General features: G+C 37.8%; 1 protein-coding gene across 7 annotated transcripts in view; it reads right to left on the minus strand.

The window, feature by feature from the left end:
- Positions 1-308: 308 nt before the first annotated feature.
- PWWP2A (PWWP domain containing 2A) overlaps positions 309-24,945 on the minus strand; it is a 35,384-nt gene continuing 10,747 nt past the window's right edge. The window contains exons 2-5 of one of the 7 annotated variants that reach the window (XM_039245337.1): positions 16,107-17,071; positions 11,263-11,518; positions 4,805-4,924; positions 309-2,454 (exon numbers count right to left, since the gene is read on the minus strand). In XM_039245337.1, coding sequence (XP_039101268.1) covers positions 2,379-2,454; positions 4,805-4,924; positions 11,263-11,518; positions 16,107-17,071 — 1,417 coding nt within the window. In that variant the 3' untranslated portion in view covers positions 309-2,378. Of the gene's footprint in view, positions 2,455-4,804; positions 4,925-11,262; positions 11,519-14,444; positions 17,072-24,945 lie in introns of those variants that run through there. The other 6 variants (XM_039245339.1, XM_039245338.1, XM_039245343.1 and 3 more) reach the window with 6 other exon arrangements.

The raw sequence follows: 24,945 nt of genomic DNA on the forward strand, positions 1-24,945 counted from the left end.
TACTCCTGAAAAACAGTATTACACTATATGTTAACTAACTAGGATTTAAATAAAAATTTGAAGAAAAACAGTTATGTCTATGTACAGGGTCCTGATTAAACTATTCACCCTCTATCCTTTAGTCGTAGAGGGCCCCATAAAATCTACCAATGATTAAAAACTTACAGGCTGCTTGCCTAAGGAGGCAGTGTTACTTAAAACAGCTCCCTAAAGAACAACAGTGGTACAGTGGTTGAATCTTAATAGTTAAGAAAATAATAAGCTTTCAAACCTAACTCCTAAAAAGTAAACAAAAGTTTTTAAATAACTAAATTTTAAAAAATCAAGACTTTATTGGATAAATGTTACACAACATTCTTTAACATTGAAGTTTTAGCATACTTTAGATGAGAAACGGTTTTTATCATTCAAGTCTACAAAATGAAATAGGCTTGTGAAGATTTGAAAAACAGACAAAGGTAGCATGAAGCAAAGCTTAAATATTAAGCAACTAAAGCAATGATAAGTGAAATAGCAACATGGTATGTCTAGATTTTAAATACCACCAAATTTCATGTATTTAAAAATGCCTTTGAGAATTTTATCATGAGAAAAAATACTTAAAAGAATTGGGAGAGATCAGGTTTTGCCTTTGTATTATTTCTTGGTTATTTCCATCACTCTGCACAAAGAATTCTAAAGCTTAATTACAAATCCTTATTATACAATCCACCGTGGCTTGGAGTTCTCTGATTCTTGAAGTGAGCCTGAAAGGTACTGCTGGTGTTCAATATCTGAACAAGATGGACCCAAGCCTAAGCCCTAGGGCCGTGAAGAGGGTGCCACAGAAGTAAACGTAATCTTTAGAACTCCCTGCTGCTAGTTCCTGAGCTTTTCAGATTGGATGTATAATGACTTCGTGAAGAATTTTCCAAAATGACTTTAGAATGTGCTCCAAACTTACTTGCAGTGTAATTAAAATTTGTATTAAGCCCCTTAAAAGACTGTCCACCTTTTCTTGAGTTGTAAAACAAGCCCTAGTCAGCTCTATTAAATGTTTTCCAACTTGTACCCAGAACCTTTTCTTAATCCTGAGTGTGGGGTTAAGTAATTCCAAACCTATACAAGTAAGATTATGGAAAGTTTTAACACTTGAGCCAAATGTTCAGTTATGTTGCTTCAAATGAATTTTGTATTTTATTTTTTGGCATTTTTTCCCCTTTTTTGTATTAAGTAATCAATATGGATTATCTTTCTGGTTTAAAAAATAAATCAGTATTGCCACTAAAAAACTTCAGTATTATTAAAAGTACGGCACCATCAAATATAAAATGCCTTAAAAATGTAGTACTAATAGGTCCATCTGATTTTTCTCATGAATGTTTCCCCCATTCATTAAAAAGAAAAACTTTTTCATAATATGTGTTTTCCAAAGACCAAAACAACAGTATGGTCTCCATTAGTAAGAATTCATGTTCCGTTCATGAAAGCTCATTATGGGTCTGTTCCTGCTGCTTGTTCCCAGGGTCAAGTCCCACCTGACACCTGGGAGAATGAATATCTCGCACTTAGAAGGAAGGGCTCTCCATGAGGTCCACATCACAAGTCAGGGGGAAAGCCTTTCCACCTCAGGAGAATTCAGAACTAGCTCTTAGAGTACACAGTTTCACTCTAAGAGCAACACTAGCCTATCCACTTTGAGTCAGAATTTAAAAGGTAAGAATGCCGGTATGAAAATGTGCACAAAATGTTAAATACTGGTGGCAAATAAATACATCTTAATATGTTCTAACAAGCAAACGTATATTCAAGATAATACAGCCCTGCTTTATTAAAGAAAGAAAAGGTCCAACATCTCTCTGCGGGGTGGAGTGGGGCACTTTGCCATCCATTTAGTAGGATGTTAGATCATCTTTTCTGCTGTTTCCACCGGCACCTGAAGGAAACCTTGGCCTCACCTCGGCGTATGTGACTATTGCTGTTTCACAGGAGATCCATTTTAGAAATGCCTTTGCTCATAGCTGAACTGATTAACAAAACCTGGAGAAAGCACAAAGTTTTAGCTTAAAAAATAATTCAGCTTCTCTGTCATCATCCCTTGCGTTTTTAGGCCCGTCCACACTGTACGAAGAAGAACTTCACATTCAAAAAAAAGTTACGGTCAGTGATTCTTCATACATAAAATTCAAGTGAGTTCCTTGTGTGTTTCATATCACTTTTCTCCTCCTCTCATGCATAACTTATTGCAATAGTTTATTTTTTATAAAACATTCCCCTAATGCCTTGTCTTCGGTTTAATATAGCACACTTTGCAAGTGCCCCTTTATAGACGGTTTTAACCACTGCCTTAACATTTACTTCTTAGTGCAGCTTTAAAAAATCTGAATCTCCAATTTCATTCAGTCCTGATGCTCTGATGTTCTGTGTGGTTGTGGTACAGGTCCATGAAACCAGCAGCCTGCTAATGTCTTTGTGCTGAAATACAGTAAAGAAAGAGAAGGTAGTTAAGCACACGTAAATATGAGAAAAATTATGTCCTTGTTGTTTAAATTCAGCCCTGCATAGATTATAGGATCACACTTTTTGTTTTAAATCAGCTAAACTTAACCAATATTTGAGAAAACAAGTTACATCCACTTTAAACCAGAAGTATTTGTTTTATTTCCGAGGTACAACTGGCCAAATTCCAACACAAAACTTGTCACACCTTCACACAATCTGCACTTGAATATATTTTTAAAAATAGTTGATGAATATTTGCCTAATAAAGGGGAAATTTTAGCTTTGTTCTTTATGCTGTCACTTCACCTGAAACAGTACTCAACTTTGAGTCCTCCGCTGCTGTGACCACCACTGTGAAGCACCAGAGGCCTTCCTCTAGCACAGGGTGCCTACAGATTTGAGCAGATTCCTATAAAAAACCAAGCTATGTGCAAGTCAGCTGCAGAGCATACTGTCCACACATGTACAAAGAGCAAAAAAGAAGGGTGGAGGGCACCTTCCCAGAGGTACACACAGCACATCAGAAGGCATCAAGAGTGCCATTTCTCTACTCAAAGATCGCTTATGTACACTCGTTAGACACGGTAGTGTCCCTTATCACACCAGGTCATGAGCAGAGGCTCTCTTGACCACACCTCCAACAAAAAGCAACCTAAGCAAAAACATTTATAAAGGGCAAGGCTTATAAAAATGACTGCCAGGAAGCAGACCAGAATTTCTGCCCAACATTATCAACTTCCCTTTGATACCAAGTGGTAAGAACCCCATTGAAACCCTATAATCCCTGCTTAATGCCCCTCAAGCCTGGTAGACTAAGTACCAATAAGAACTTCAATTCCAAAAGAGGTGATGGTGGAGAGAATGATGACTTTTTGGTCAAATGTACTCTTAAACCAAAAGCCTATGGTGTTTTCAGTGGAATAATAACGGACAAAACAAATACAGAATGCAAAAAAAGGAAAGAAAAACCACCCCCATCCTTCCCAGTGTTTAACTTCCGAATATTTCAAAGTAGGTGTCTTTCCCATTCTTTGATAGACCTCTTGATCTTACGTTAAGCTTCCCAGTGTTGCCTCACTGACTTACTAGATCAAGGCCTATAAAATAAACTTATAGGACATTCTATCATGCTTTTTTGGCAAGCAACGAAAATGGCTTCTACACTGCACACATCAGAATGGGAGGTGAATGTAGTCTTCGCTTCTAAAGAAACAGAATGATTAACACTTTCAGAATTGACATTGAGCTAAGAAAAGTTCATTTGTTAAAACTAATAATACTATTTAGACCCACACAGAACTCTGGAAGTAAACTGAAAGAGGAAAAAAAAAAGTAAACAGCCAATCCCACATAAAATTCCATTTCCTTCTATTTATGACTAATATTTGGCTTCAACTTTAGTGAGGCCCAATCAGGTTGAAAGGAAAGCCAAGGATTGAAGCAGGTCTCATTATTCCTATGAGAGGTACAGAAAACTAAAACACTTTTTCCTCAAGAAATCACCATAAGGGTAGCTAGCATCCCTACAATCCAGGTAAGAGTCCAAAATATCCCAACTTGCAAATGACAGGTTGTCTACAATGATACACCCCAGTCACAGCTCACCACCAGCTGCCAACATGAGAGGGTTAAATAGCCTTAATTCAAGGAAGCAAAAAGAGATCGTAATTCAGAAGCAGTACATCAGAAATCCTTAAACCTGTCCAGCTGAAGAAGAGTCCTAAATAAGCCTTTAAGGCATTAGTTATCCAAGAAAGTTTCAATAAATGTACATAAAAAGATTACAGCCACATTTCAGGATTATCTTTTGCCCCCCTCTGAGTTTTTACTTTCTTGTGTAAATGATAATGGTTTTGAGGTTAGTTCATTAAGAATATATATATGTTCATATGTGGACATATATATTCTTATATATAGACACATTAAGAATGACTAAGAAGTTAAATGAATATAAAAGTGACAAAGAAAGACTGAGATAGTGAAAAGATAGAGAAATCCACTATATGACTTTCCACGAAGACTCTGTTGCTAGTTGACATAATTCTACAATCCAATACCCAACTTTTACCACCCTAGGAGAAACTCCTTTTGTGGGAGCTCACAAGAGCTGGCTCTACTTCTTTAGCACAGCAAGTAATACCAATTTAAAGTTATTTTCATTCAGTAAAACGGTCACCTCTATGAGATACACCCAGCTACCAAGGTCAATGAAAACTAAGGAAAAAGAACTAATGAACTAATGTCTAGCCTAATCTACTTTAGAATGATCGAGTGATGACATGATGCCCTCTTCACTTTGTGGCAGGGCTTAACACAGACAGACCTGCCCGTTTCACTGTTAACTTCAATGCTCCCAGTCTGAATCCACAGTGGTCTGTCAGACACTGTAAGGGAGCAGCAGGACTCGTCACTGTCTGATGTAATAGCTGCCATTTGTTGAGACCTATGGTAGAAAAAACCAAGTTAACAAAAATAGAGCAGTCATTTGAGTTCTTTTAAATCCACTTTACAAAAAAAATTTAAAAATAAGACCAAAATTCAGTTGAATTTTCATAACAAATGTATTCTGGATAATTTGCTGACTTCACAGGAAGTGAAGCTTGGATACTAAAAGAAAACAAGACTTGAGGTGTGTACACACCAGCCTTGGCCAGGAGAGGGCACACTCCAGCTCAAGTCAATTCAGCAGCAAAACGCCTTGGGGCGCACACACTAAGATGCTGCCCTAGAATGCTAAATCACGTGTGCTGTTCCTGCGAAAAAATTTCTTCTAGCCTGCCACTAACCTCGGGTTGTAGTAGTCCTGATCGGCGAGGGCTGAAGCTGTCATCCTAGTCCATGTTAACTTCATTAATGTGCTCAAAGACCCTACTTTGCACAATGACCAAAAGTTACCTGAATCCTTTCTCCTTTTAATGCAAATAATCACTTATGCATACTACTCAGGACCTGACATTCCTGTGTGAGTTAATACCTGCTTAAGAGAAGTTTGACAAGATAAGCTTTCTCCCTTGGGCTTTCAGAACAGAGATTTCAAATACTAAGAATAATTCAAATGAAGGATTGGTATTTCTAAGCCTTATTTTTTAACATATTTGCTTGCCTACTTACTTCCCTATTTTAAGTATAAACAATTCATCACATCCAGAGAGTCAACTCTGAGATCACTGATTTAGATGATTTTCAGTCCTTATAATAAAACAGTGATTTTTAGAATGCTAAGGTACATCAGAAACGGTAACATATAATCAAAACTTTTTTAAAAAGCTTCCTTATATTGAAAAGGAGAAATCTCATACACCTAATCTTTAATTACTTCTGAATTTTAACTCAAAGAGAACACTTTTTTTTAAATGAGATTTAATAAGGTTATGCACCCTCTTGTTCATGGGAAAACAAATACACTATTTAAGTATGTTTTATATATTATTAATTGTAATCCAACAGCCATCACAGAAGAAAAAAGTAATCTGAGTGCACAAAAAAATTAACTTTGAAACTCTCCCTCCATAAGTAAAACTTGTGAGGTTTCAACAATCCTTCTAAATCTAAATTTCTCTTCCTAGTTAAGAGAGTCAAGAAGCTCCATCAAAAAATGATCTTTTGCTGTGCATTTGCCCCTCCAAGCCCCTGAAACACCACACAAAATATCAACACACCAGTCCACAGAACCTGGCTCACAAGTCTTTTGCGCTAATTTTTGAGTTTTCCCTCAGTGCTTTTAGGGCCTTGGGTTTTCTTTAGAAACGAACTGCACATACAGGATCCATCAGAAAGAGCCGCGAAGCCCTGGCAGTGATGCAACAAACGGAGGGATGCCCTCACGAAAGGCAGCAGTTTCACTGGAAATTACTTATTTTGTCCTCTAAGAGAAAGCTTATGGGCAACGATGGCAACTATTCCTGGAAGGCAGAACTATCAATGTGCAGATCAGAATGGGGGGATGTCATGGAAGAAGGAAGTACAGACCATGCTCTTAGGGCAAAGTTCAGCATTAAAAACTAAAGAAAGATTATATACATGTACCTGTTATCTTGCTGAACACTCAATATAAATTTTCCTTAATACAGTGTAATATCAGGGCGCCTGGGTGGCTTAGTTGGTTAAGTGTCTTGATCTCAGCTCAGGTCATGATCTCATGGTTCGTGAGAGAGATCAAGCCCCACTTGGGCTCTATGCTCACAGCACAGAGCCTGCTTAGGATTCTCTCTCTCCCTGTCTCTGTTCCTCCCCTGCTGATATATTCTCTCTCTCCCCCCCCCCAACCCCCCCCCCAAAAATACAGTGTAGTATCGTGCAACATGAACAAACAGGAAAGGCACAGTGCCTCATTTTACAGTAGACATTCTGGTTTTCTAGCCTTGGTGCTGTTTTTCTAACCAGTTATAACAGGATTTTAGACAAACTGCACATAGTTCTTCCTAGCATACCAGGACTCACACTAAGTTGCCACTCCCAGCCAGATTCCCTGCTAAAAACCAAACTGGGGCAGAAGGCGGGGAGGGGGAATCATAGGTTTGTAATCAACAGCATCTCAATATTGAGCCATGGGTAAAGATGACTACCTTCTGGAAAATATGGCCACAACACACGATCAAGGCCTTGGAATGCATGGTATTTCCCTCCTAAAAAGTGGAAACTATCTACTCAATCATACGAGTAGCAATAAAAAATAAAAAGGAATGTTCAAATTAATATCCACCTTTTTACCGTTTGGCAAAAAAATATTAAAATATCACAGTCCTAAGGGAATACGGCATTTGAGCAAATCAGCTAATTGACACATTTAAAAGCTGTCAGGCAAAGCTCTGTGGTTCTGATGCCTTTATAAAACTCTCTTAGGAGGACCTCTACTCACTCCACTGTGCCCCCACCAGCGCAGCTACTTCCTAGACGTCTTTGAAATGATTTGGGATGTGCCAGGCTTCTGAGATGGTGATTGGTTGTTAGTATATAACTGTCGGAAATAGACAGTTACTTTTCCTCATCCATTCACAAGCAGCATCGTTTCTCCTTTGTCAGGCCCTGTGCTTGGCATAAAGGAGAGCAGAAGTGGGAGAGGAACAGACTGGAATTTATACACTATGTAAATGAATGAAGGGAGAGCTGAAATGCAAGGTTAATACAGTTCTCCCTTCGCTATAAAGCACCTTTGCCCCCCACGTTGGGACTAGTTCAGCCTACTTCTAGTTATTTATGGATGACCATGCTTTGATTGTTGAAATCTCAGCTAAGAACACCATAGTTCTAACACTTTATTAATGAGCGTATGTTGCACAAAGCTAATTTCAAAAGCCACAAGAAATGAGATTTCTATGCCATACACAGAAAGCGGTGTTGTGGCAACGACATCAAGTTCTTTCTATAGGTCTTTTTTTTTTTTTTTTTTTTTAATTTATTTCTAGGAGAGAGAGAGACAGTGTGAGCAGGGGAGGGTCAGAGAGAGAGGGAGACACAGACTCCGAAACAGGCTCCAGGCTCTGAGCTGGCAGTCAGCACAGAGTCCGACGCGGGGCTCGAACCCACGAACCGCGAGATCATGACCTAAGCGAAAGTCGGACGCCCAACCGACTAAGCCACCCAGGCGCCCCTCTTTCTATAGGTCTTGTGCCAGGTACTTTATGGCTTTACATTTTCACAACTACCTTAGGAGGAGGTACTGTAATTCTCCCCATAACACAGAGGAGGATAATGAAGTAGCCTAAGATCACACAGCTAGCTTTTTTTTTTTTTTTTTAATGTTCTGTTTATTTCTGAGAGAGAGAGAGAAAGAGAGAGAGAGAGACAGCATGAGCTGGGGAGGGTCAGAGAGAGAGGGAGACACAGAATCCGAAGACAAGCTCCATGCTCTGAGCTGTCAGCACAGACCCTGACGCGGGGCTCGAACCCACGAACCGTGAGATCATGACCTAAGCTGCAGTCGGACGCTTAACCGACTGAGCCACTCAGGCGCCCCCACACGACTAGCTTTTAAAGGACAAATCCAAGGCTCCCGTTGAATCTAGGACAAAATCTGGCTCAAGAGCCTGTACCTGCAACCACATTCCTGAGAAGTGAGAAAGAATGCTCCTTGGCTCGGGTGTCTGCCTGCCTCAGTCGGGAGCGTGAAACTCTTGATCTCAGGGTTGTGAGTTCAAACCCCATGTTGGGTGTGGAGACTACTAAAAAATAAAATCTTAAAAAAAAAAAAAAAAAAAAAAGACTCTTTGCTCAATAAAAGCCCGGTATGGAGCACTGCTGGTCACAGTCAAGTTATATATTTGCAAGTATCCATTTCTATATTTTACATTCAACAGGATAACCCTCAGATTCTTATAAAACATTCTCCCCAGGCAAGCAAAAAAGTGTTTTACTAAGAAAAATTATATCCCTTCTAGACTTTTTCAGTAACTTTTAAGTGAATCTTTGTGCTATAATGAGTACATGTATATAATGATATACATTATAATTACAAGTGTTTTAGTTTATTTATTTTTGAGAGAAAGAGAGAATGAGCAGGGGAAGGGGAGAGAAAGGGGGACAGAGGATTTGAAACAGGTTCTGTGCTGACAGCACAAACCGTGAGATCATGACCTGAGCCGAAGTCAGACACTTAACAGACTAAGCCACCCAGGTGACCCAAATGTTTTTAGTTTAAATGAAAAGGGGGAAAGTGTGATAATTAACAGCATAATGCTTTAGCTATGGCATATGTGGTTTTCCTTCTAGATACAGGCACTAGGATAGAAAAAAATTATGAGTTTTAAATCATAACTTCTGGTTAAGACTTAAGATTTCTAAGGTAATAAAAAGCAGCTACCTGTCACATTCTTATGATTATAAGGAAAATTCCATATATAAATTATGGATAGGTCTTCAACTTATTTTTAACGAGGCCTTATACAAATGTCAGTAATTTAAAGAAAAAAACTTTAATTCATATTTAAACCAAGTTTTAAGACTAGGAATTTTTTAACTGGTCTGTTTTCAACACCAGAGTTTTAAGAAATTGCTTTATAAACAAAAGTGTCCAATAGTAGAAAGCCTATAAATTAGACAACATATACTACAAGCCATCTAACTTATTCAGCTGGAAATAAGACTGACTCAGAAATTCAGTATTTTGTTGAGTCCTTGTAATTTTTGAGTCTATGGTTTCTTTTCCTTTATACCTCCCTGTAACCAATCTTAACCTGTACAATAACACAGAAATCTGTAAGAAAAATTCAAGTTCAACAATTGCTTTTTTCAGAAATTAGATCCATTAAAATTTGACTCAGTCCATCCCAAAATGAACTTAAAGGCAGGATAAAAAACTGCTTTACTTCAGCATTTCCTACCAGAGTGTGGTACACAAAATGATCTTAGAATTTTAATAGTATGTACGTCAAGGAGTAGGTGTTTTTCATTAACTGTATTGACATCAAAAGCGTAAAAGTAACAGTACACAAATTTGAAAATATGGCAAAAGTATGATGGTATGTAAATAATTTAAGTTTTGGAAGCTAATTAATTCCATTAGTAAAACAATTTCAGTGGCTTCCATGTTCATAAAATTGTCCAAAACAACTGTTTTTGTCACTGGGAGGGAATGGTTTTAACTTAAAACTTACCTTAAGTGATTTTAATGGGCAAATTCAGTCACACTAACTCATCTAAAAATTTTACCACGAGGCAGGTACAGCTCTTAAACATGGGGCACCATTAGCACTAACCAGGACTCCAGGCTGATGAGGAAGGAATCTTGGAAGCCAGGCATAAGGTGCATGTTCCAATCACAGTGCTGGACCAAGAAAAACACTCCTGTGACTTAATTTCCAGCTTCTAGAACAGTATCAGTCCAGACGTAAAAGATTTCTATCAAAATCCAAATTCAAATGGAAAGGTGGTGATGGGTACACAATGCAAATGTACTTAATGACACAGAGCTGTACACTTTTTTTAAAAAATGGCTAAAATGATAAATTTTATGTGAGGTGTACTTAATTTTTAAAATACAAAAAAAAAAACCTAACAAATTACAGTGTTCTGTTAATCTGAGGGAAGAAAATAATTTCCACCTAGTCACAAGGGAAGGGAGAAAATCCTGGACTCTGCACGTGTCTTGAGTAAAGACTAAACAAGAGGTGAGCGGTTTCTCCTCTGGGTGCCACCACCCCACAGGAGACACACTCAGACATCCTGGGAAACTAACCCTACAGACAGCATCCTTATCACTAGGACTTTAAACCTTCTATCCCTTTATTCAGAACAGCACAACAGGGCATACTAATTGCTAAAGCTTTTTTTTTTTTTTTAATTCTATGCACTCTGTATGTGCATAGAACCCATACTGTAAGTATACAAAAATTGTGAATATGGAATATGAAAGGCCTCTTAGCTCAGTCAGAACCAGCTAAAAGTAACTAATTCAGCTTAGCTGTCTTATTTTCTCCTGGCAATTGGCATGGCACCAGCTGCTTTTTGTTCTACTTCTGAATTCCCTGTATCCGGCATTTCAGTTAGAGACCATCTTAACAGCCACCATACTAATACAATCCCAAAGCAAAGGCTAACTTTAGCCCCAACTTAGGGTCTTCATTCTGGCAAATCCCCTATTGGAGGCCTTCACTGGGCCCAAATCCAAACAATATCCTGAGGCAAAACATTATCAAGTTTTCTAGATATTTGCCAGTCCCTTCTCTGCTAGGAGCACTAAACAAAAATGAACCAATAGAGCACAAACCATAGGCAGATTCACAATTTAAAAGGAAAAATCTAATTTTAGATCCAAATTATAGATTTCTTAAGGTACAGGCATACCTCGTTTTATTGTGCTTCACTTTACTACGCTTCGCAGATACTGCTTTTTTTACAAATTGAAGGTTCAAGACTTCAGTGGAGGAAGTGACTGCAGATGTGGCAGAAATAGCAAGAGAACTAGGATTAGAAGTGGAGCCTGAAGATGGGACTGAGTTGCTGCAATCTCGTGATAAAACTTTAACAGATGAGGAGTTGCTTCTTATGGATGAGCAAAGATAAGTGTTTCTTGAGATGGAATCTACTCCTGGTGAAGACGCTGTGAAGAGTGTGGACACGACAATAAGATTTAGACTATGACATCAACGTAGCTGATAAACGGACTTTGAGAAGACTGACTGCAGTTTTGAAAGTTCTTCTGTGGGTAAAATGCCATCTAACAGCAACATCACATGCCACAAAGAAATAAATCGTTCATGAAAAGCAGAGTTGATCTATGCAGCAAACATCACTATTGTCTTATTTTAAGAAATTGCCACAGCCCCCCCACCTTCAGCAACCACCACCCTGATCGGTCAGCAGCCATCCACATCAAAGCCAGACCCTCCACACCAGGAACAAGATTACAACCCACTGAAAGCTCAGATGGTTAGCATTTTTTGGCAATATAGCTATTTTTAAATTTATACACATTATTTTTAAGACACAATGCTACTGCACACTTAACAGCCTACAATATATCAGAATTAACTTGTATATGCACTTAGAAACCAAAAAATTCATGACTTTATTGGGTGGTGTGAACCAAACCCACAGTATCTGAGGTAGGCCTGTTTTCTAATTCCCAACTCAGTTATTCTATATAAAGGACTTGTCTATGTATGTAAAGGAATGCAAATGTGTATCGTTCATTCACCATAACCAATATTAAGTATGACCTGTTCAAAATAGGGGTGCAACTCATTATTTTGTAAATCAGAAACTCAAACCCACTAATTAAGATGCACATCTAGTTGATTTGGGTAGCACTTTCATATTCCTTGCCTTCTGTCAGTCTTTGTATCTATACTCTTATCTATTCTACTTAGTACTATTACTTATAGATTTTCCCTTCTTCAAAAGCACATAGAATATACATGTCCATCAAGTCATGCAAGTGGGCTCCACACTAATGAATTCTACTTTCCTTATCTTGCTGATCTCTGGTTCCACATATAAATGAGTCCAAAAGATACCCTTTCAGATGAACACTCAGCTGTTTAGTTCTGGGAAACTGGAGAAAAATACTCTGATGCTTTAAATTTCTGAGTAATTCTAGAAATAGACATCTTTTGCTGTTATACATCTTATTTTTATTTGGTAATCCTTTATTCTAGCCACTTTTTTTAGACCACTGAAAGGTGATTTGGCCTAAGCCTAGTTTTCTCTCTGCCAGGAGAAAAAACCACATATGGTTATCTCCATACAGAAAGTAAATGCCTCCTTCTTGACCACTTTAAAGAAAAATGTAAAAGGAAAATGGCCACAAGTATCCAATTCAACTCCATCTCTATCTGCAGTAAATATTGGATAAATTAAGCTGTTTAAGAAATTTCTATTTGGCATAATGCATAGAGAAAATGAATCACTATGCTGTACACCTGAAACTAATGTAACATTGTGTGTCAACCATACTCAAAGCTTTTTTAAAATTTCCATTTGAATAAAACACTAATATGCAACTGTTGGGTTAGTGTTTAGAATAAACAGATTTTAAGATTAAGCAGTTCTTTAAAGTTTCTTCTCCTAAGGAAACTTCAGATGAAATGTGCCACAGTTTAAAACAGAGGGACTATATGGCAAGATAGAAATCATGCATATTAGTGATTATGTTTCAACCTTTCCCTCAGTGGTATGGACTACATAAAATTGAATGTTATTTTACTCAACAATTAGGACTTTGTTATTCTTTTTCTCCATGGCTTCTGAAATAAATCAAATTTGGTTTATGCAACCAGAGCACATTTGCCAAAGCATCTGACTATTAGCAATAATCACGGTCAAACCCACTGTGTTAAGATAAAACTCACCTGGATCATTACATGAAGCCTTGGAATTACATATTTTAGGTGACTTTTTGCTCTGCCTTGTTTAAATCTTTCTGAACCTTAGATTTCAAACTTTCAAAAATATCTGAGTGAACAAGTTCATTAATCTGAAACAAATACCCAAAAAATCTTTTAAGATAATTCCTTAAAACTCCTCAATCACACTGTGAACATCTTTCAACCTGTTATAATCAAAGAATTTTAAATAGTATAGTTGTTTCTGTTTGCAGGAAAGAATATGTTCTATTCAAGTGCAACATTGTTTTTATCAATTGTGTGTTTATTATAATCAAAAAGCATTGACTGAGTTCCCCAGAAGAAATTCTACTTGCTTTTGCAGAAATCAGTGCATAAATCATAGAAGTCCATAATCTTAAGGAAGCTGACAGAAGATTATGGATTTTAATCTCCATTAATTCCATAGGTAACTAAGATTTCAAATTGGATTACTTAGAATTACACAAAAAGCTGCTCTATTTATAATTTTCAATTTTCCATGTCAAATTGATACTGCATCAAATTTAAAGGTAAGTTCGACACTAAAAAATATGAAAGCAACTTGAAAAATCTTGGGATAAAGTTGCCTCCAACAGGCAATCGGATCTATTTTTCACTAACAATAAAAAGCTAAAAATAGAAAATAAGTTAAATCTGAGGGACAGATGGACCATGTAGAAAAATCGTGATCTAAATTACTAGCCCCAAAAGCAAGGATACCTGAGGCAGAAGACCAGGCAGAAGAGAGACTGGTTATAATTACAAGAACCATGTGATGAAATATTAAGGCTAAAAATGAGGAAAATTAAACCCACACATTTATGAGAAATTGGAGGGAAGAGTGTCTCAAATCTAGAAGCACATCAGACCTATATGCTGTAAAACTTCATTTAAGAATATGTGGATTAATCACTTACTTGAATTTCATCTATCCTCAGATATTTTCTCTGATAGGACAAATACAAAAATAAAAGTTTAATTTCTTTCATCTCCTCTACATACTATTACAAAGAATAATTTTCTACCATCTTGAAATTTTTCAAAGCTTTTTGAGAAACACACACAAATAATTTGGATTTAGTCGATTTTATTTACAGCTTTTTTTTTTTTTTTACATTTCAGAGCATTACACAATTACATTTTCTCATTTTCTGACCTGCAAACAGATACCTTAAATGGAAATATTTTTTAAAAATTATCAAATTAGGTACATCCAAAATGCAACAATTACACATATGACAATTAATTCACAAAGTGTAATTTACCAAGACGTATCCTAAGAATTTAGGAACAGCCAGTCAGGAGAAATCTGACCAAATATAGCGATCAACTATTTACACATCCAAAGACAAACCTACCTAAACTCCCAAACCAGAAATTTGAAAGTTTTTGTTAAATCCCCATTGAACAAAAGAGTGACGATTCAAAAACCTATTAGCCTTGAAAATCTTAACCCCAAATACTGGGCTTTCTCCCCAGTCTGCAACTGAATAGCAAGCATCTCAGTTTGTCAAACACCTAAGTATCAAACTCTTGTGCCACTGTGCACATAGAAAGGCTAAGTATTCATTAATTAAAAACAAGTAGTTATTAAATATCCACACTATTTACCCCCCCCAGCTCACCAGCCCTTCCTGCAATCCCAAATATGCAACCTGTGTCACACAGTGACAGGCTATATTTTATATATATATATATGTATACATATATATGTATGTATGTGTGCATGCATATACACACATATGTACATGTGTGTATATATATAAATATACACACATACACACAGTACTAGGTACAAATGGCAATTAACAGTCCCTGCAAAAATTCATTTTCAGTTGAGGCTATGGCTCCTATGCCTTGTGATGGTTTGACTTCAAAACTGAAAAATACTGCTGAAATCTTACTTCCTTAAGACAAATTCTGATTGCTTGTTCAATTTTAGCTTCTCAGTCTAAAAATGGCTATAAGTTAAGTATAAAAACATCAGCCAACCATACAATTTCTCCCTCCGATTTGGCCAAGCTATTTCGTAGAAGTGACTCCTAACTAGACTAGAAAATCTGTGGCGCCTTCCAACGGTTCTTGCCTACCTTACTGTCCATGTTCACGTTTCAAACTGTGTCAACAGAGCCCGCACTTCAGGGGTCAGCTGCTTGGCAGCCTTAGCCGCCTCTGTGATAGCCTTGCGATACAGGCCCTTTCTCTTCTTATTAAAGCGTGACTGGAAGTTTTCTAAAAAGGGGGAGAGTTGCGAAAGAGCAAGAAAAGAGGTTGTTGGAGACCCAAACCATGAAATACGGGCCTCCTGTCGAACTAAAAGCCCGTTATCTTTGCGGCTCACAGTTATAGTAAGAATACGGGCTGGCCACCAAGGGAAGCCATAGATCTTGGCCCAAACAATGTCCCCTACACATATGGTCCTGCCATCTGGTGTGACGCATTTAGAGACGTTTTTGGAAAAAACTTTCATTTTCAAGGAATTACTGAGCTTTTTCTCTTCCTTTGAAGAGTTGGAAGTGGAGGAGGTGGAAGGTGCATGCATACTGCCTGGAGGAAAATCAAAGCTTTCAGAAGAACTACACTCAGAGTTGGAGGATTTCAAATCATCTGTGCTATCAATGCTACACACTGAAGCACTGGAAGAGTCAGATTTCTTTTGATTTAGGGTCATGTAAACAGAGATATTGCTTTTGCTGCCCTTTTTGCCCAGTGTCTGTGGTTCATCCTGCTCACCAGGCACAAGCACTTCATTTGTGTCCTGAACCTCACTGCTGGCCTCTTCGGGGCCTTTTGAGGGACTCTGATTTTCTGAAGGGGCCTCACCTGCTGAGCGGGTAGAGGTGCAGCGAGACTGGGGCTTGGATGCCATCTTGCCACTCCGCATTTTCTCAAGTCCTGTCTTCAAAGAAGAGTCATTCTCCTCATTCCTGTACCTCTGTGGTTTTAAACGAACCCGGGGTGGAAGGGAACCTGAGCTGGGACTCTGATATCGACGTGTGAAATGGACTTTTGAATGTGCATTTTTGGATGTAGAGGTTTCACTTTGCTTCTTTTGTGCCTTTTCTTTGGCAATTTTCAACACTTCCCGAGCTTTTGCATGATCCATGTTCTTACTCTGGAGCACTTTTTTAGTACTTAACTGAGCTTTTGATGTGTTTGCCTGAGCAGAAACTTTGACTACTCTGCCTCTGCTGTGAGCAATATTGGAAACCTTAACCACAGCATTTCTTCTCTGGCTTTCATTTTGGTTTTTCCCATCCACTTTATGGTCAGTTTTCAGTTTTTTGTTCACAGTAGTTACACTTTCATTTTTCCGTTTCTTATCTTCGTATTTAGAAGAGTCACTTGCACTACTACCTTTTCTAATTTCCTTTTTTTCAGCAACAACACTGTTTTTACATTTGTCACACAGGACTTGCCTGGGTCGTAGTTTAATAGCATTCATTATTGAAGTAGGTTCTTCCCTGTACATTTTTCGTTTGGGTCGCTTAATTTTCCGAGGAGGTGGCTGAGGTATTGACTGGTTATAGGTGTCCCTGATAAACAAAGGGGGAGGGTAAGGTGCTCCTTCATGGAAGAGAGGTGGTGGTTTGCAAGTCCACAGGCTTTCCGCCAAGCTCGGTTCGGGAGGTGAGACAGGAGAAGGGTCATCGGGGACAGCACCATTCACTTCACGCTTGACTTCTGTCCCTCCCTGGAATGTATTACTTTGGAGCTGCATGGCTTCAGGTTTATCCTTATATTCTCTTTTGGGAAATACTGTCACAGGGATCCCATGGGGCCCAAACCTTGGAAAGAAATGAAAGAAAAGAAGAAGCCATTAACTCAATGTTGAAGATTCAGTTTCTTAAACTGAAACACCACCTAATGTTTGCTTAATGTTTGCTTGTATGACCTTTCCTGAAAACTATTTCATACTAAAGAATAAAAACAAATACCTGACCACCTGGCCCCCAAAATCCCAAAGCCCTTCAATTTTTTATTGGTCCCACATCTTAGGTTTAAACAGATTGTATATCTAGGTATAAACTCAAATGACTGTTCTAAGCAGTGCCAGAATAACTGAGATTATTTAAAATAGACCTTTCAGTCTTGGATCAGAAAGGCATTCTATCAGATAGCTAAATACGAAATGTCATTTGATATTACATTCGCTGCACTATGGGCAAGTCTAACAAATGCAACTATAAATTTGCAGCATACATAGTAACTCCCTCTGGTTATATGAGCTTTCAAAAGCTTCACAAAACAAATTCAGCCTTAATTACCCCAAAACACTGAATCAGTAAAATCCCATCTCAACTTTGTTTAATCACTAAAGACTCAAAGACAGCTGATCCTTTACTCTTGCACCCTAACTCTTAAGCCCTTCATCTACCTCCTGCCCCCCAAAACCACAAAAACATGAGAAATTCAGATGCTCAAGTTACCACACAAGCAGACAGGTATAGAGCTGTGGCTTTCTAACTTCTTAAAACACAGCACACACTGAAAAAATATCTTCACACTGCAATCTAATAAACATTTATGTAGGTATACATATATAAATGCACACTTAAGCCAAAGTTTCACTGAATACTTAACCTCATATTATGTGATACATAATGACACATTGCATGGATTTTAAAACTGGTCCTGACCCAGTTTGCAAAGCACTCGTATAGAACACCAATCTTTACAATTCCCAATCTCAAATAAAACAGGGGTCAATATAACCTTGTTTCTCATGTAGATTTAGAAATCAATGTGATTTAATCCTCCTTGGGCTAAACAGCAAGAACTCTTAAAGCTAAACTTGCTACACTCAGATTCCTGCACATAAAAATAAAATCACACTACCAAAAAATGTCATCATATACCTATTAGCAGGTTACTCTTAAGCACTATTTCATGGTGTTTGAATACCAGTGAACACAATTCTAATGTCAATCCTTTAAGGCAGAGGTGCTTAGAACCCATGGATCAGCCTCAGGCAGTCTAAACCAACTTAAGATGCAAATATTTTACATGTCTTTTTCACAAGAATGAGTCATGGTTCTTATACTCTCTACTCTCTAAAATGTCCTTATGTCTCCCAAAAGGTTCAGAAGATCTCTGTTGGGAAGAAGTCTTGAGATTAAGTTTTTAGGACTATACACACACCTGAACGTACACAGGGATGCATGAAGAGCCCACACTACCAGGTTCTAATAGTTCTAACACCCAAATCATTTTCTTCCTGAAGCCTTCTGTTTGGTGACCACAAACCAACAGCTTGAGAGAAATACTTACAAACTACAAAGGAAGAGGAAAGTTTTTACCTAGAGTGGGACAAATTTGAATCTGGGCTAGTCCACAATGGACACCTTCCTCTCTACATCAGACTCTGCAAAGTGGCTTTCTGTTCTAGTACCTGGTACTTAATGTTGGCTTCCTATTTCGTTGCAAGGTACCCTGGGCATTTAGCCTATTCACTTATATGTAGGTGCTCAATGACCGCTTTTTCAAGATGACAGAACAAGAGATGTGATTCTTGGATTTTAACATCGAACTACATAAAACAATATAACTTATCTGAGGTGAGATGGTGTTTTCAGTGGAAGAAAAAATGCGGTTCTTTTATTTGGCATAACTAAAACCATAATCATCCTAATGTCTGAGGTAAAGTTTCACACCTGTTCTTATGAACTCTATATCCACAGGTGTTACGAAACCTCACTAGATATAGGTTTTGTGTAAAAGGGGGTAACATTATTTCTTACCACTAAGGATTCAGGTTAGGAGTAACAGGAAAATGTCAGCCATGTTTCTTGACTAAAATTTACTTTGTTTAACTAATTTGATCCCATTTTCAACTAATTTACTAGACTAAAGGAACATTTCTCCAGCCTTAATTTATGAGGGTGATCTAGCCAACTATTTTAGAATTTCATATCAAATAAGCTGTGGAATCTGATATATTTTCCCTCAGTTTAATAAAAACATTAATTTCATACCTGGGGTTTTTTTCCTTGCCTTTCTCTCTTAAGCATATTAAATACAAGCATTAGATGTTTTTTACTAACACAGGAAGGCACTTCAGTATGTAATAACAAGGCACCGAAAGGGGGACAAAAAAAGAAGCCAAGCTGGTAATTGTGAGTGGTGGATGACTGGCAAAAGCAGAAAAATTTTTAAGAAAACTTTCTCAAAGGACCAGAAAGATTAAATCACTGTAAGAAGAAGAGGGGTATCAATGTACTACTCCATCACAGTTGTCTCCCTAACATGGGCAACTTAATAACTAATGGTGGAGATGTTGGTTGAGATATCAATTTCTAGGATCACAACTATGATTTAAATTTTAAAAAAATCAGACTGTAAACATATGTAACTGCAATGAATTCATTTCATGTGTGTATGTATGTATATACAGATGCACATGTAAAATACATTTGGAACTATGCTCAAAAGTTTGAAAATCACTAACTTATGATACTGTAACCTTAATAAGAATATAAAGTAGCAACAAAACTGTGCTCTCTTGGGGCACCTAGCTGGCTAGGTCAATAGAGCATGTGACTCTTGATCTCAGAGTCATGAGTTCAAGTGCCATGTTGGGCATGGATTTAAAAAAAATAAAAATCCTGTCTTAAAAATTACATAATCTAGTTTCTCAAAATCTGCAACATAACACCCTGTGGTGTTTGAAAATGGGGATTCCTAAGCCCTTGCCACAAGACTTAATCATAAGACCCTTTCCTAGGGAGGAATGCAGGATTTAAATTTTTAGCATCCACTTTTGCTTTAGTTTTTTCTAAGGTGAAGGTATTTAGGTCTCCTGTAAATGTTCACAAAATGACCACAGCAGAGAATGATTTCAATTACTGGAGAGGTAGAGGGCAGACTAATATTCCTTGCTTGAGCTTTTTCTAAAAGAACTTTTTCACAAATACTTGAGTAATAAATAAGACCAAAGCATCTTTCCTCTTTTCCCCACCCCTTCTTTGTGCAGCACGAAGGTATTAATATATCAGTGATTCATCCTAACCCTTACCTATTTTCAGTATTCTTTAACCACTACCCAAAAATTCTAAAGGAAAAATATTCAGGTATTATGGCTTAATTAAAAATAGCTACTGGAGGGACTCCTGGGTGGCTCAATCAGTTAAGGTCTGACTTCGGCTCAGGTCACGAGCTCATGGTTCATGAGTTCAAGCCCCACATTGGGCTCTCTACTGTCAGCACAGAGACTGGTTCAGATCTTCTGTTCCCCTTTCTCCCTGCCCCGCCCCTCAAGCACACTTACGCATTAACTCGCTCTCACGCTATCTCTCTCTCAAAAATAAACAAACATTTGGGGCGCCTGGGTGGCTTAGTCGGTTGAGCGTCCGACTTTTGCTTAGGTCATGATCTCGCGGTTCGTGGGTTCGGGCCCCGCGTCGGGCTCTGTGCTGACTGCCAGCTCAGAGCCTGGAGCCTATTTCAGAGTCTGGAGAAATAAATAAAACTATTAAAAAAAAATTTTTTTTTAAAGAAAAATAGCTCCTGGAGCACCTTGCTGGTTCAATCAGTAAAACGTCCGACTTTAGCTCAGGTCATGATCTCATGGCCCACAAGTTCGAGCCCTTATGTCAGGCTCTGTGCTGACAGCTCAGAGCCTGGAACCTGCTTCGGATTTTGTGTCTCTCTTTCTCTCTATCCCTCCCCTGCTCATGCTCTCTCTCAAAAATAAATAAACCTTTAAAAAAAATTAATTAAAAAAAAAAAAAAGCTCCTGGGATACCTGGCTGGCTCAGTTGGTAGAGCATGTGACTCTGGATCTCAGAATTAGGAGTTTTTTAAAGGGATGTCTGAGTGGCTCAGTCCAATTAAGCATCTGATTTCGGCTCAGGTCATGACCTCGTGGTTTGTGAGTTCGAGCCCCACGTCAGGCTCTGCACTGATAGTACAGAGCCTGCTTGAGATTCTCTCTCTCCCTCTGCCACTTCCCCACTTACACTCTCTCTCAAAATAAATGAACTTTAAAATTATTTTAACCTTTAAAAATTTTTTTTAAAAATAAAAATAGCTTCTGAGAAAAACCAGGTGAAGAATGCCAGAGACCTCTCTGAACTATCTTTGCAAATTCCTGTGAATCTCTAAAATTAAGTTTTAAAACTAGTTTTCTTCTTAATAATTTAGGAATAATGAATGCCAAAATTCTGAGAAGGAAAATACTAGTACTTAATTGTTATTTTGTGTCAAGGCAAGAAAAGGATACTTTTTCTTAAGTATCCTCAGCCAATGTAAAGGTCAAAAAATGTAATATAAAGTATTTAATAAGGCAAAATTCAAAATGTGACTATTACTAGGAAAGATAAGAATATTTTCTAATATTTGGGTTCCACTTTAGAGGTCTGAATTCCATGAAGGATTCTAGCATTGACTAAATGAAGCTCTTAATCACCCACTGATAAAATTATGGTATTTGCTTAAGATTTCTAGCATTAATGATCAATCCTATTGAGTAAAAATTACCATTCAAATTTCCTTTCCACAGGAACACTTCAAAAACAAAAGATGTTTACCAACAACTCTTACCTCTTATTCTGAAAGTGTTTTTTAAATGCCAATATTTTGTTTACCTGCATTAACTTCACAGCAACCTCAACCACCCCATCTCTGACCTAGGATTACACTCTTTTCCTTCCTGTTTACAATAGTTTAATAGTGCACAACTGATTCTCATTTTCTTCCTTCAAATTCTGGTTGCAAGCTCCAACTGTAGGAGGAAATTGTTTTAAAAATATTGCACAGTAAAAATAAAAACAAAAAAGTAAGGTATTACTATTTTAGGCAAGCAAACAGGGGTCCTGAGGAATTCAACACTCAGAAAAAAATTCAGGAGGGTTAGCTAAGTGGTCTAGCCAGACCTCCCTCCAATAAACAGAAAACAAAAAGAAACTTTTTCTTCCTAGAATTATGTTCTCTTAAAGAATCTACAGTACGAAAAAATTATATGCAGTTAACCACTTGAAAAATAATAATCCAGATTTATTTCATCTCAAGCAGATGTTTTCAGAAATTACTTCTTCCTTAAATGAGCAACAGGTTAAATCATACAGGAGGAAACTGTAAAGCACTTATTTTGGTTTACATTGCACCTCTGGAGATTGGTTATTATGTCAAAATTTAATCTCAGAACAAATGAAATTAATAAGCTGTACATACAGAAAGTTTTACAAAATAAAAATGTATATCTAAGCCCCCCAAAATTAAAAATTCAAGCCTGTACACACAGTTCTGGGTGTATATCCCAAATAATTGAAAACAGGGTCTCAAAGAGGTCATTGCACATCCATGTTCATAGCAGCATTATTCACAATACCCAAAAGTGGAAATAAAAGACAAATGGACAAATAAAATGTGGTATGTACATTATTCAGCCTTAAAAATGAAAAATTCTGTCACGTTACAACATGGATGAACCATGCTAAGTGCAGTAAGCCAGAACAGATACCGTATGACTCCATTATAAGACAGCTCAACTAGTCAAATTCAGAGAAGCAAAGTAGAATGGTGGTTGTCAGGGGCTGGGGAGAGAGGGAAATGGGAAGTTATTTAATGGGTCTAGAATTTTAGTTTTATGAGATTAAAAAGTTCTGGAGATGTGTTTCACAACAATGTGAACGTATTTAACACTAGTTACTAAACTGTACACTTAAAAATGGTTAAGATGGCACATTATATGTGTTTTTTACCACAATTTTTAAAAATATTTAATTATATATTTACCTAATATAGAAAGGGAAAAGGTTGATGAAAAGCAGTATATTTTCATGGCAGTAATGGAATGATTAGTGCAAGAGAAAGAGTCACTACACTGATGAGTAACAGATCAACACCCTGACCTGAGGAGAGTCCAAGTGAACAGCACCACTGAGGGCAAATAATAATTATGTGCCTCAGATGTGGTACCAAGAACACCGCTTGCCTAGATAGCTCAAACCTCGCATGAGCAGCTATCAGACAAACCAATACTAAGGAACAGTCCCGATTACATATAGCCTATGTTATATGGCAGCTAAATGCAATACATGGAGGAGGAAAAAACCTTTAAAGGACATTATTGGGAAAACTGACAAAATACCGAAATATGGGCTGCAAATTAGATAAAAGTACTCTGAATGTTTCCTATATTTGAAAACTATATTGATCTTAAGAAACAAATGCTCAAGTATTAAGAGATAAAGGGAAATGATGTATGCAACGTACTCTCAAAATAGTTCAAGAAATAAATACATTTAAAGAACAATAAAGCAAACATGGCAAAATGCTTAAAAATTAGTGAATCTAGATAAAGGGCTTATAAGAGTTGTCTGCTATGTTTGAAATTATTTCAAGATAAAAATGTAAAGTACAATCTTTAATTCAACTCCACCAAAACATTTAAGCAAAGAAAGTACATAAAAAAGAAAATTTGGAGGCACCTAGCTGGCTCAGTCAGTAGAGCATGCAACTCTTAATCTCAGGGTCATAAGTTCAAACCCCACACTGATGGGGAGCCTGCTTAAAAAAAGAAAACTTAGCCTACTTAAGCAGAAACGCCAGCAAATGCACTTCAAGTACCACTAAGCACAAAATCTATATTCAGATACAGCTATGTTAATTATTCAGAGTATAAAACGAAGTCCCAGCCACAGAACCCAACTTCAGTAGGTAAGACCCAAATGATGACTATTCGTTGCCAAAAGAGAATGTTAGACTTGAGAGGGAAGAAATCACTATGGATTAGTGATCAGGCAATGAGCTTTGTAGGAAATGGACTATACCTAGAAGGGCCCAGGCAGACTTACTGAAGAGGGAAATAAGAAGTATAAAGAGGTTACACATTTGGGAATGCTGGTAACCAATTTAAATTGGTTTAAAAAAGTAAACAGTGGGAGCAACTGGGTGGCTCAGTTGGTTAAGTGTCCAACTTTGGCTCAGATCATGATCTCACAGCGGGTGGGTTTGAGCCCCAGGTCGGGCGCTGTGTTGACAGAGTCTGGCGCTTGCTTCAGATTCTGTGTCTTCCTCTCTCTCTCTGCCCCTCCCCTACTTGTTCTCTCTCTCAAAAATAAACATTTAAGAAAGAAAAAAAAAATCTAAGTGAAACAGTGAGCAGATGTTCCAAAAAATCAGCAGATGACCAAATGCAGCATTACGAGTCACCACACAGAAACCCGATTCCCTCTTCCATAGGACAACGGTAAGAATTCTGAAGCTTAAACAAGCTATAACAAAGACAATCCATCTGGCAGAAAGAGAAAGGCATGTTGGAGAGAGTGTGTATGGGGAGAGCACTGCTATGAAAGTTTGGTGAGAGGGTACTGAACGGAGAGCATCAGTCTCTTAAGGCAAGACCAGTAAAGGGGTGCCTGGATGGCACAAACTGTTAAGTGGCTCAGGTCATGATCTTTAGGTTCCTGACTTCCAGCCCTGGCTTTCTGCTGTCATTGCAAAGCCTGCTTTGGATTATTTTTTCTCTCCCCCCTCTCCCCCTGTCACTCCTCCACTTGTGCTCTCTCTCAAAAATCAACATTTTTTAAAAAATCATCCCCCCCTCCCCAAAGACAAGACCAATGAAGGCTTCTGATTGTACAGTGACGGGATCAGAAGTGTCTCCATTATTTTGATAAAACTTAAGCTCCGGGACGCCTGGGTGGCTCAGTCAGTTGAG

Source organism: Hyaena hyaena, unplaced genomic scaffold (genome assembly GCF_003009895.1).
Source record: "Hyaena hyaena isolate Hyena2069 unplaced genomic scaffold, ASM300989v1 scaffold_253, whole genome shotgun sequence".
NCBI lineage: Eukaryota > Metazoa > Chordata > Mammalia > Carnivora > Hyaenidae > Hyaena > Hyaena hyaena.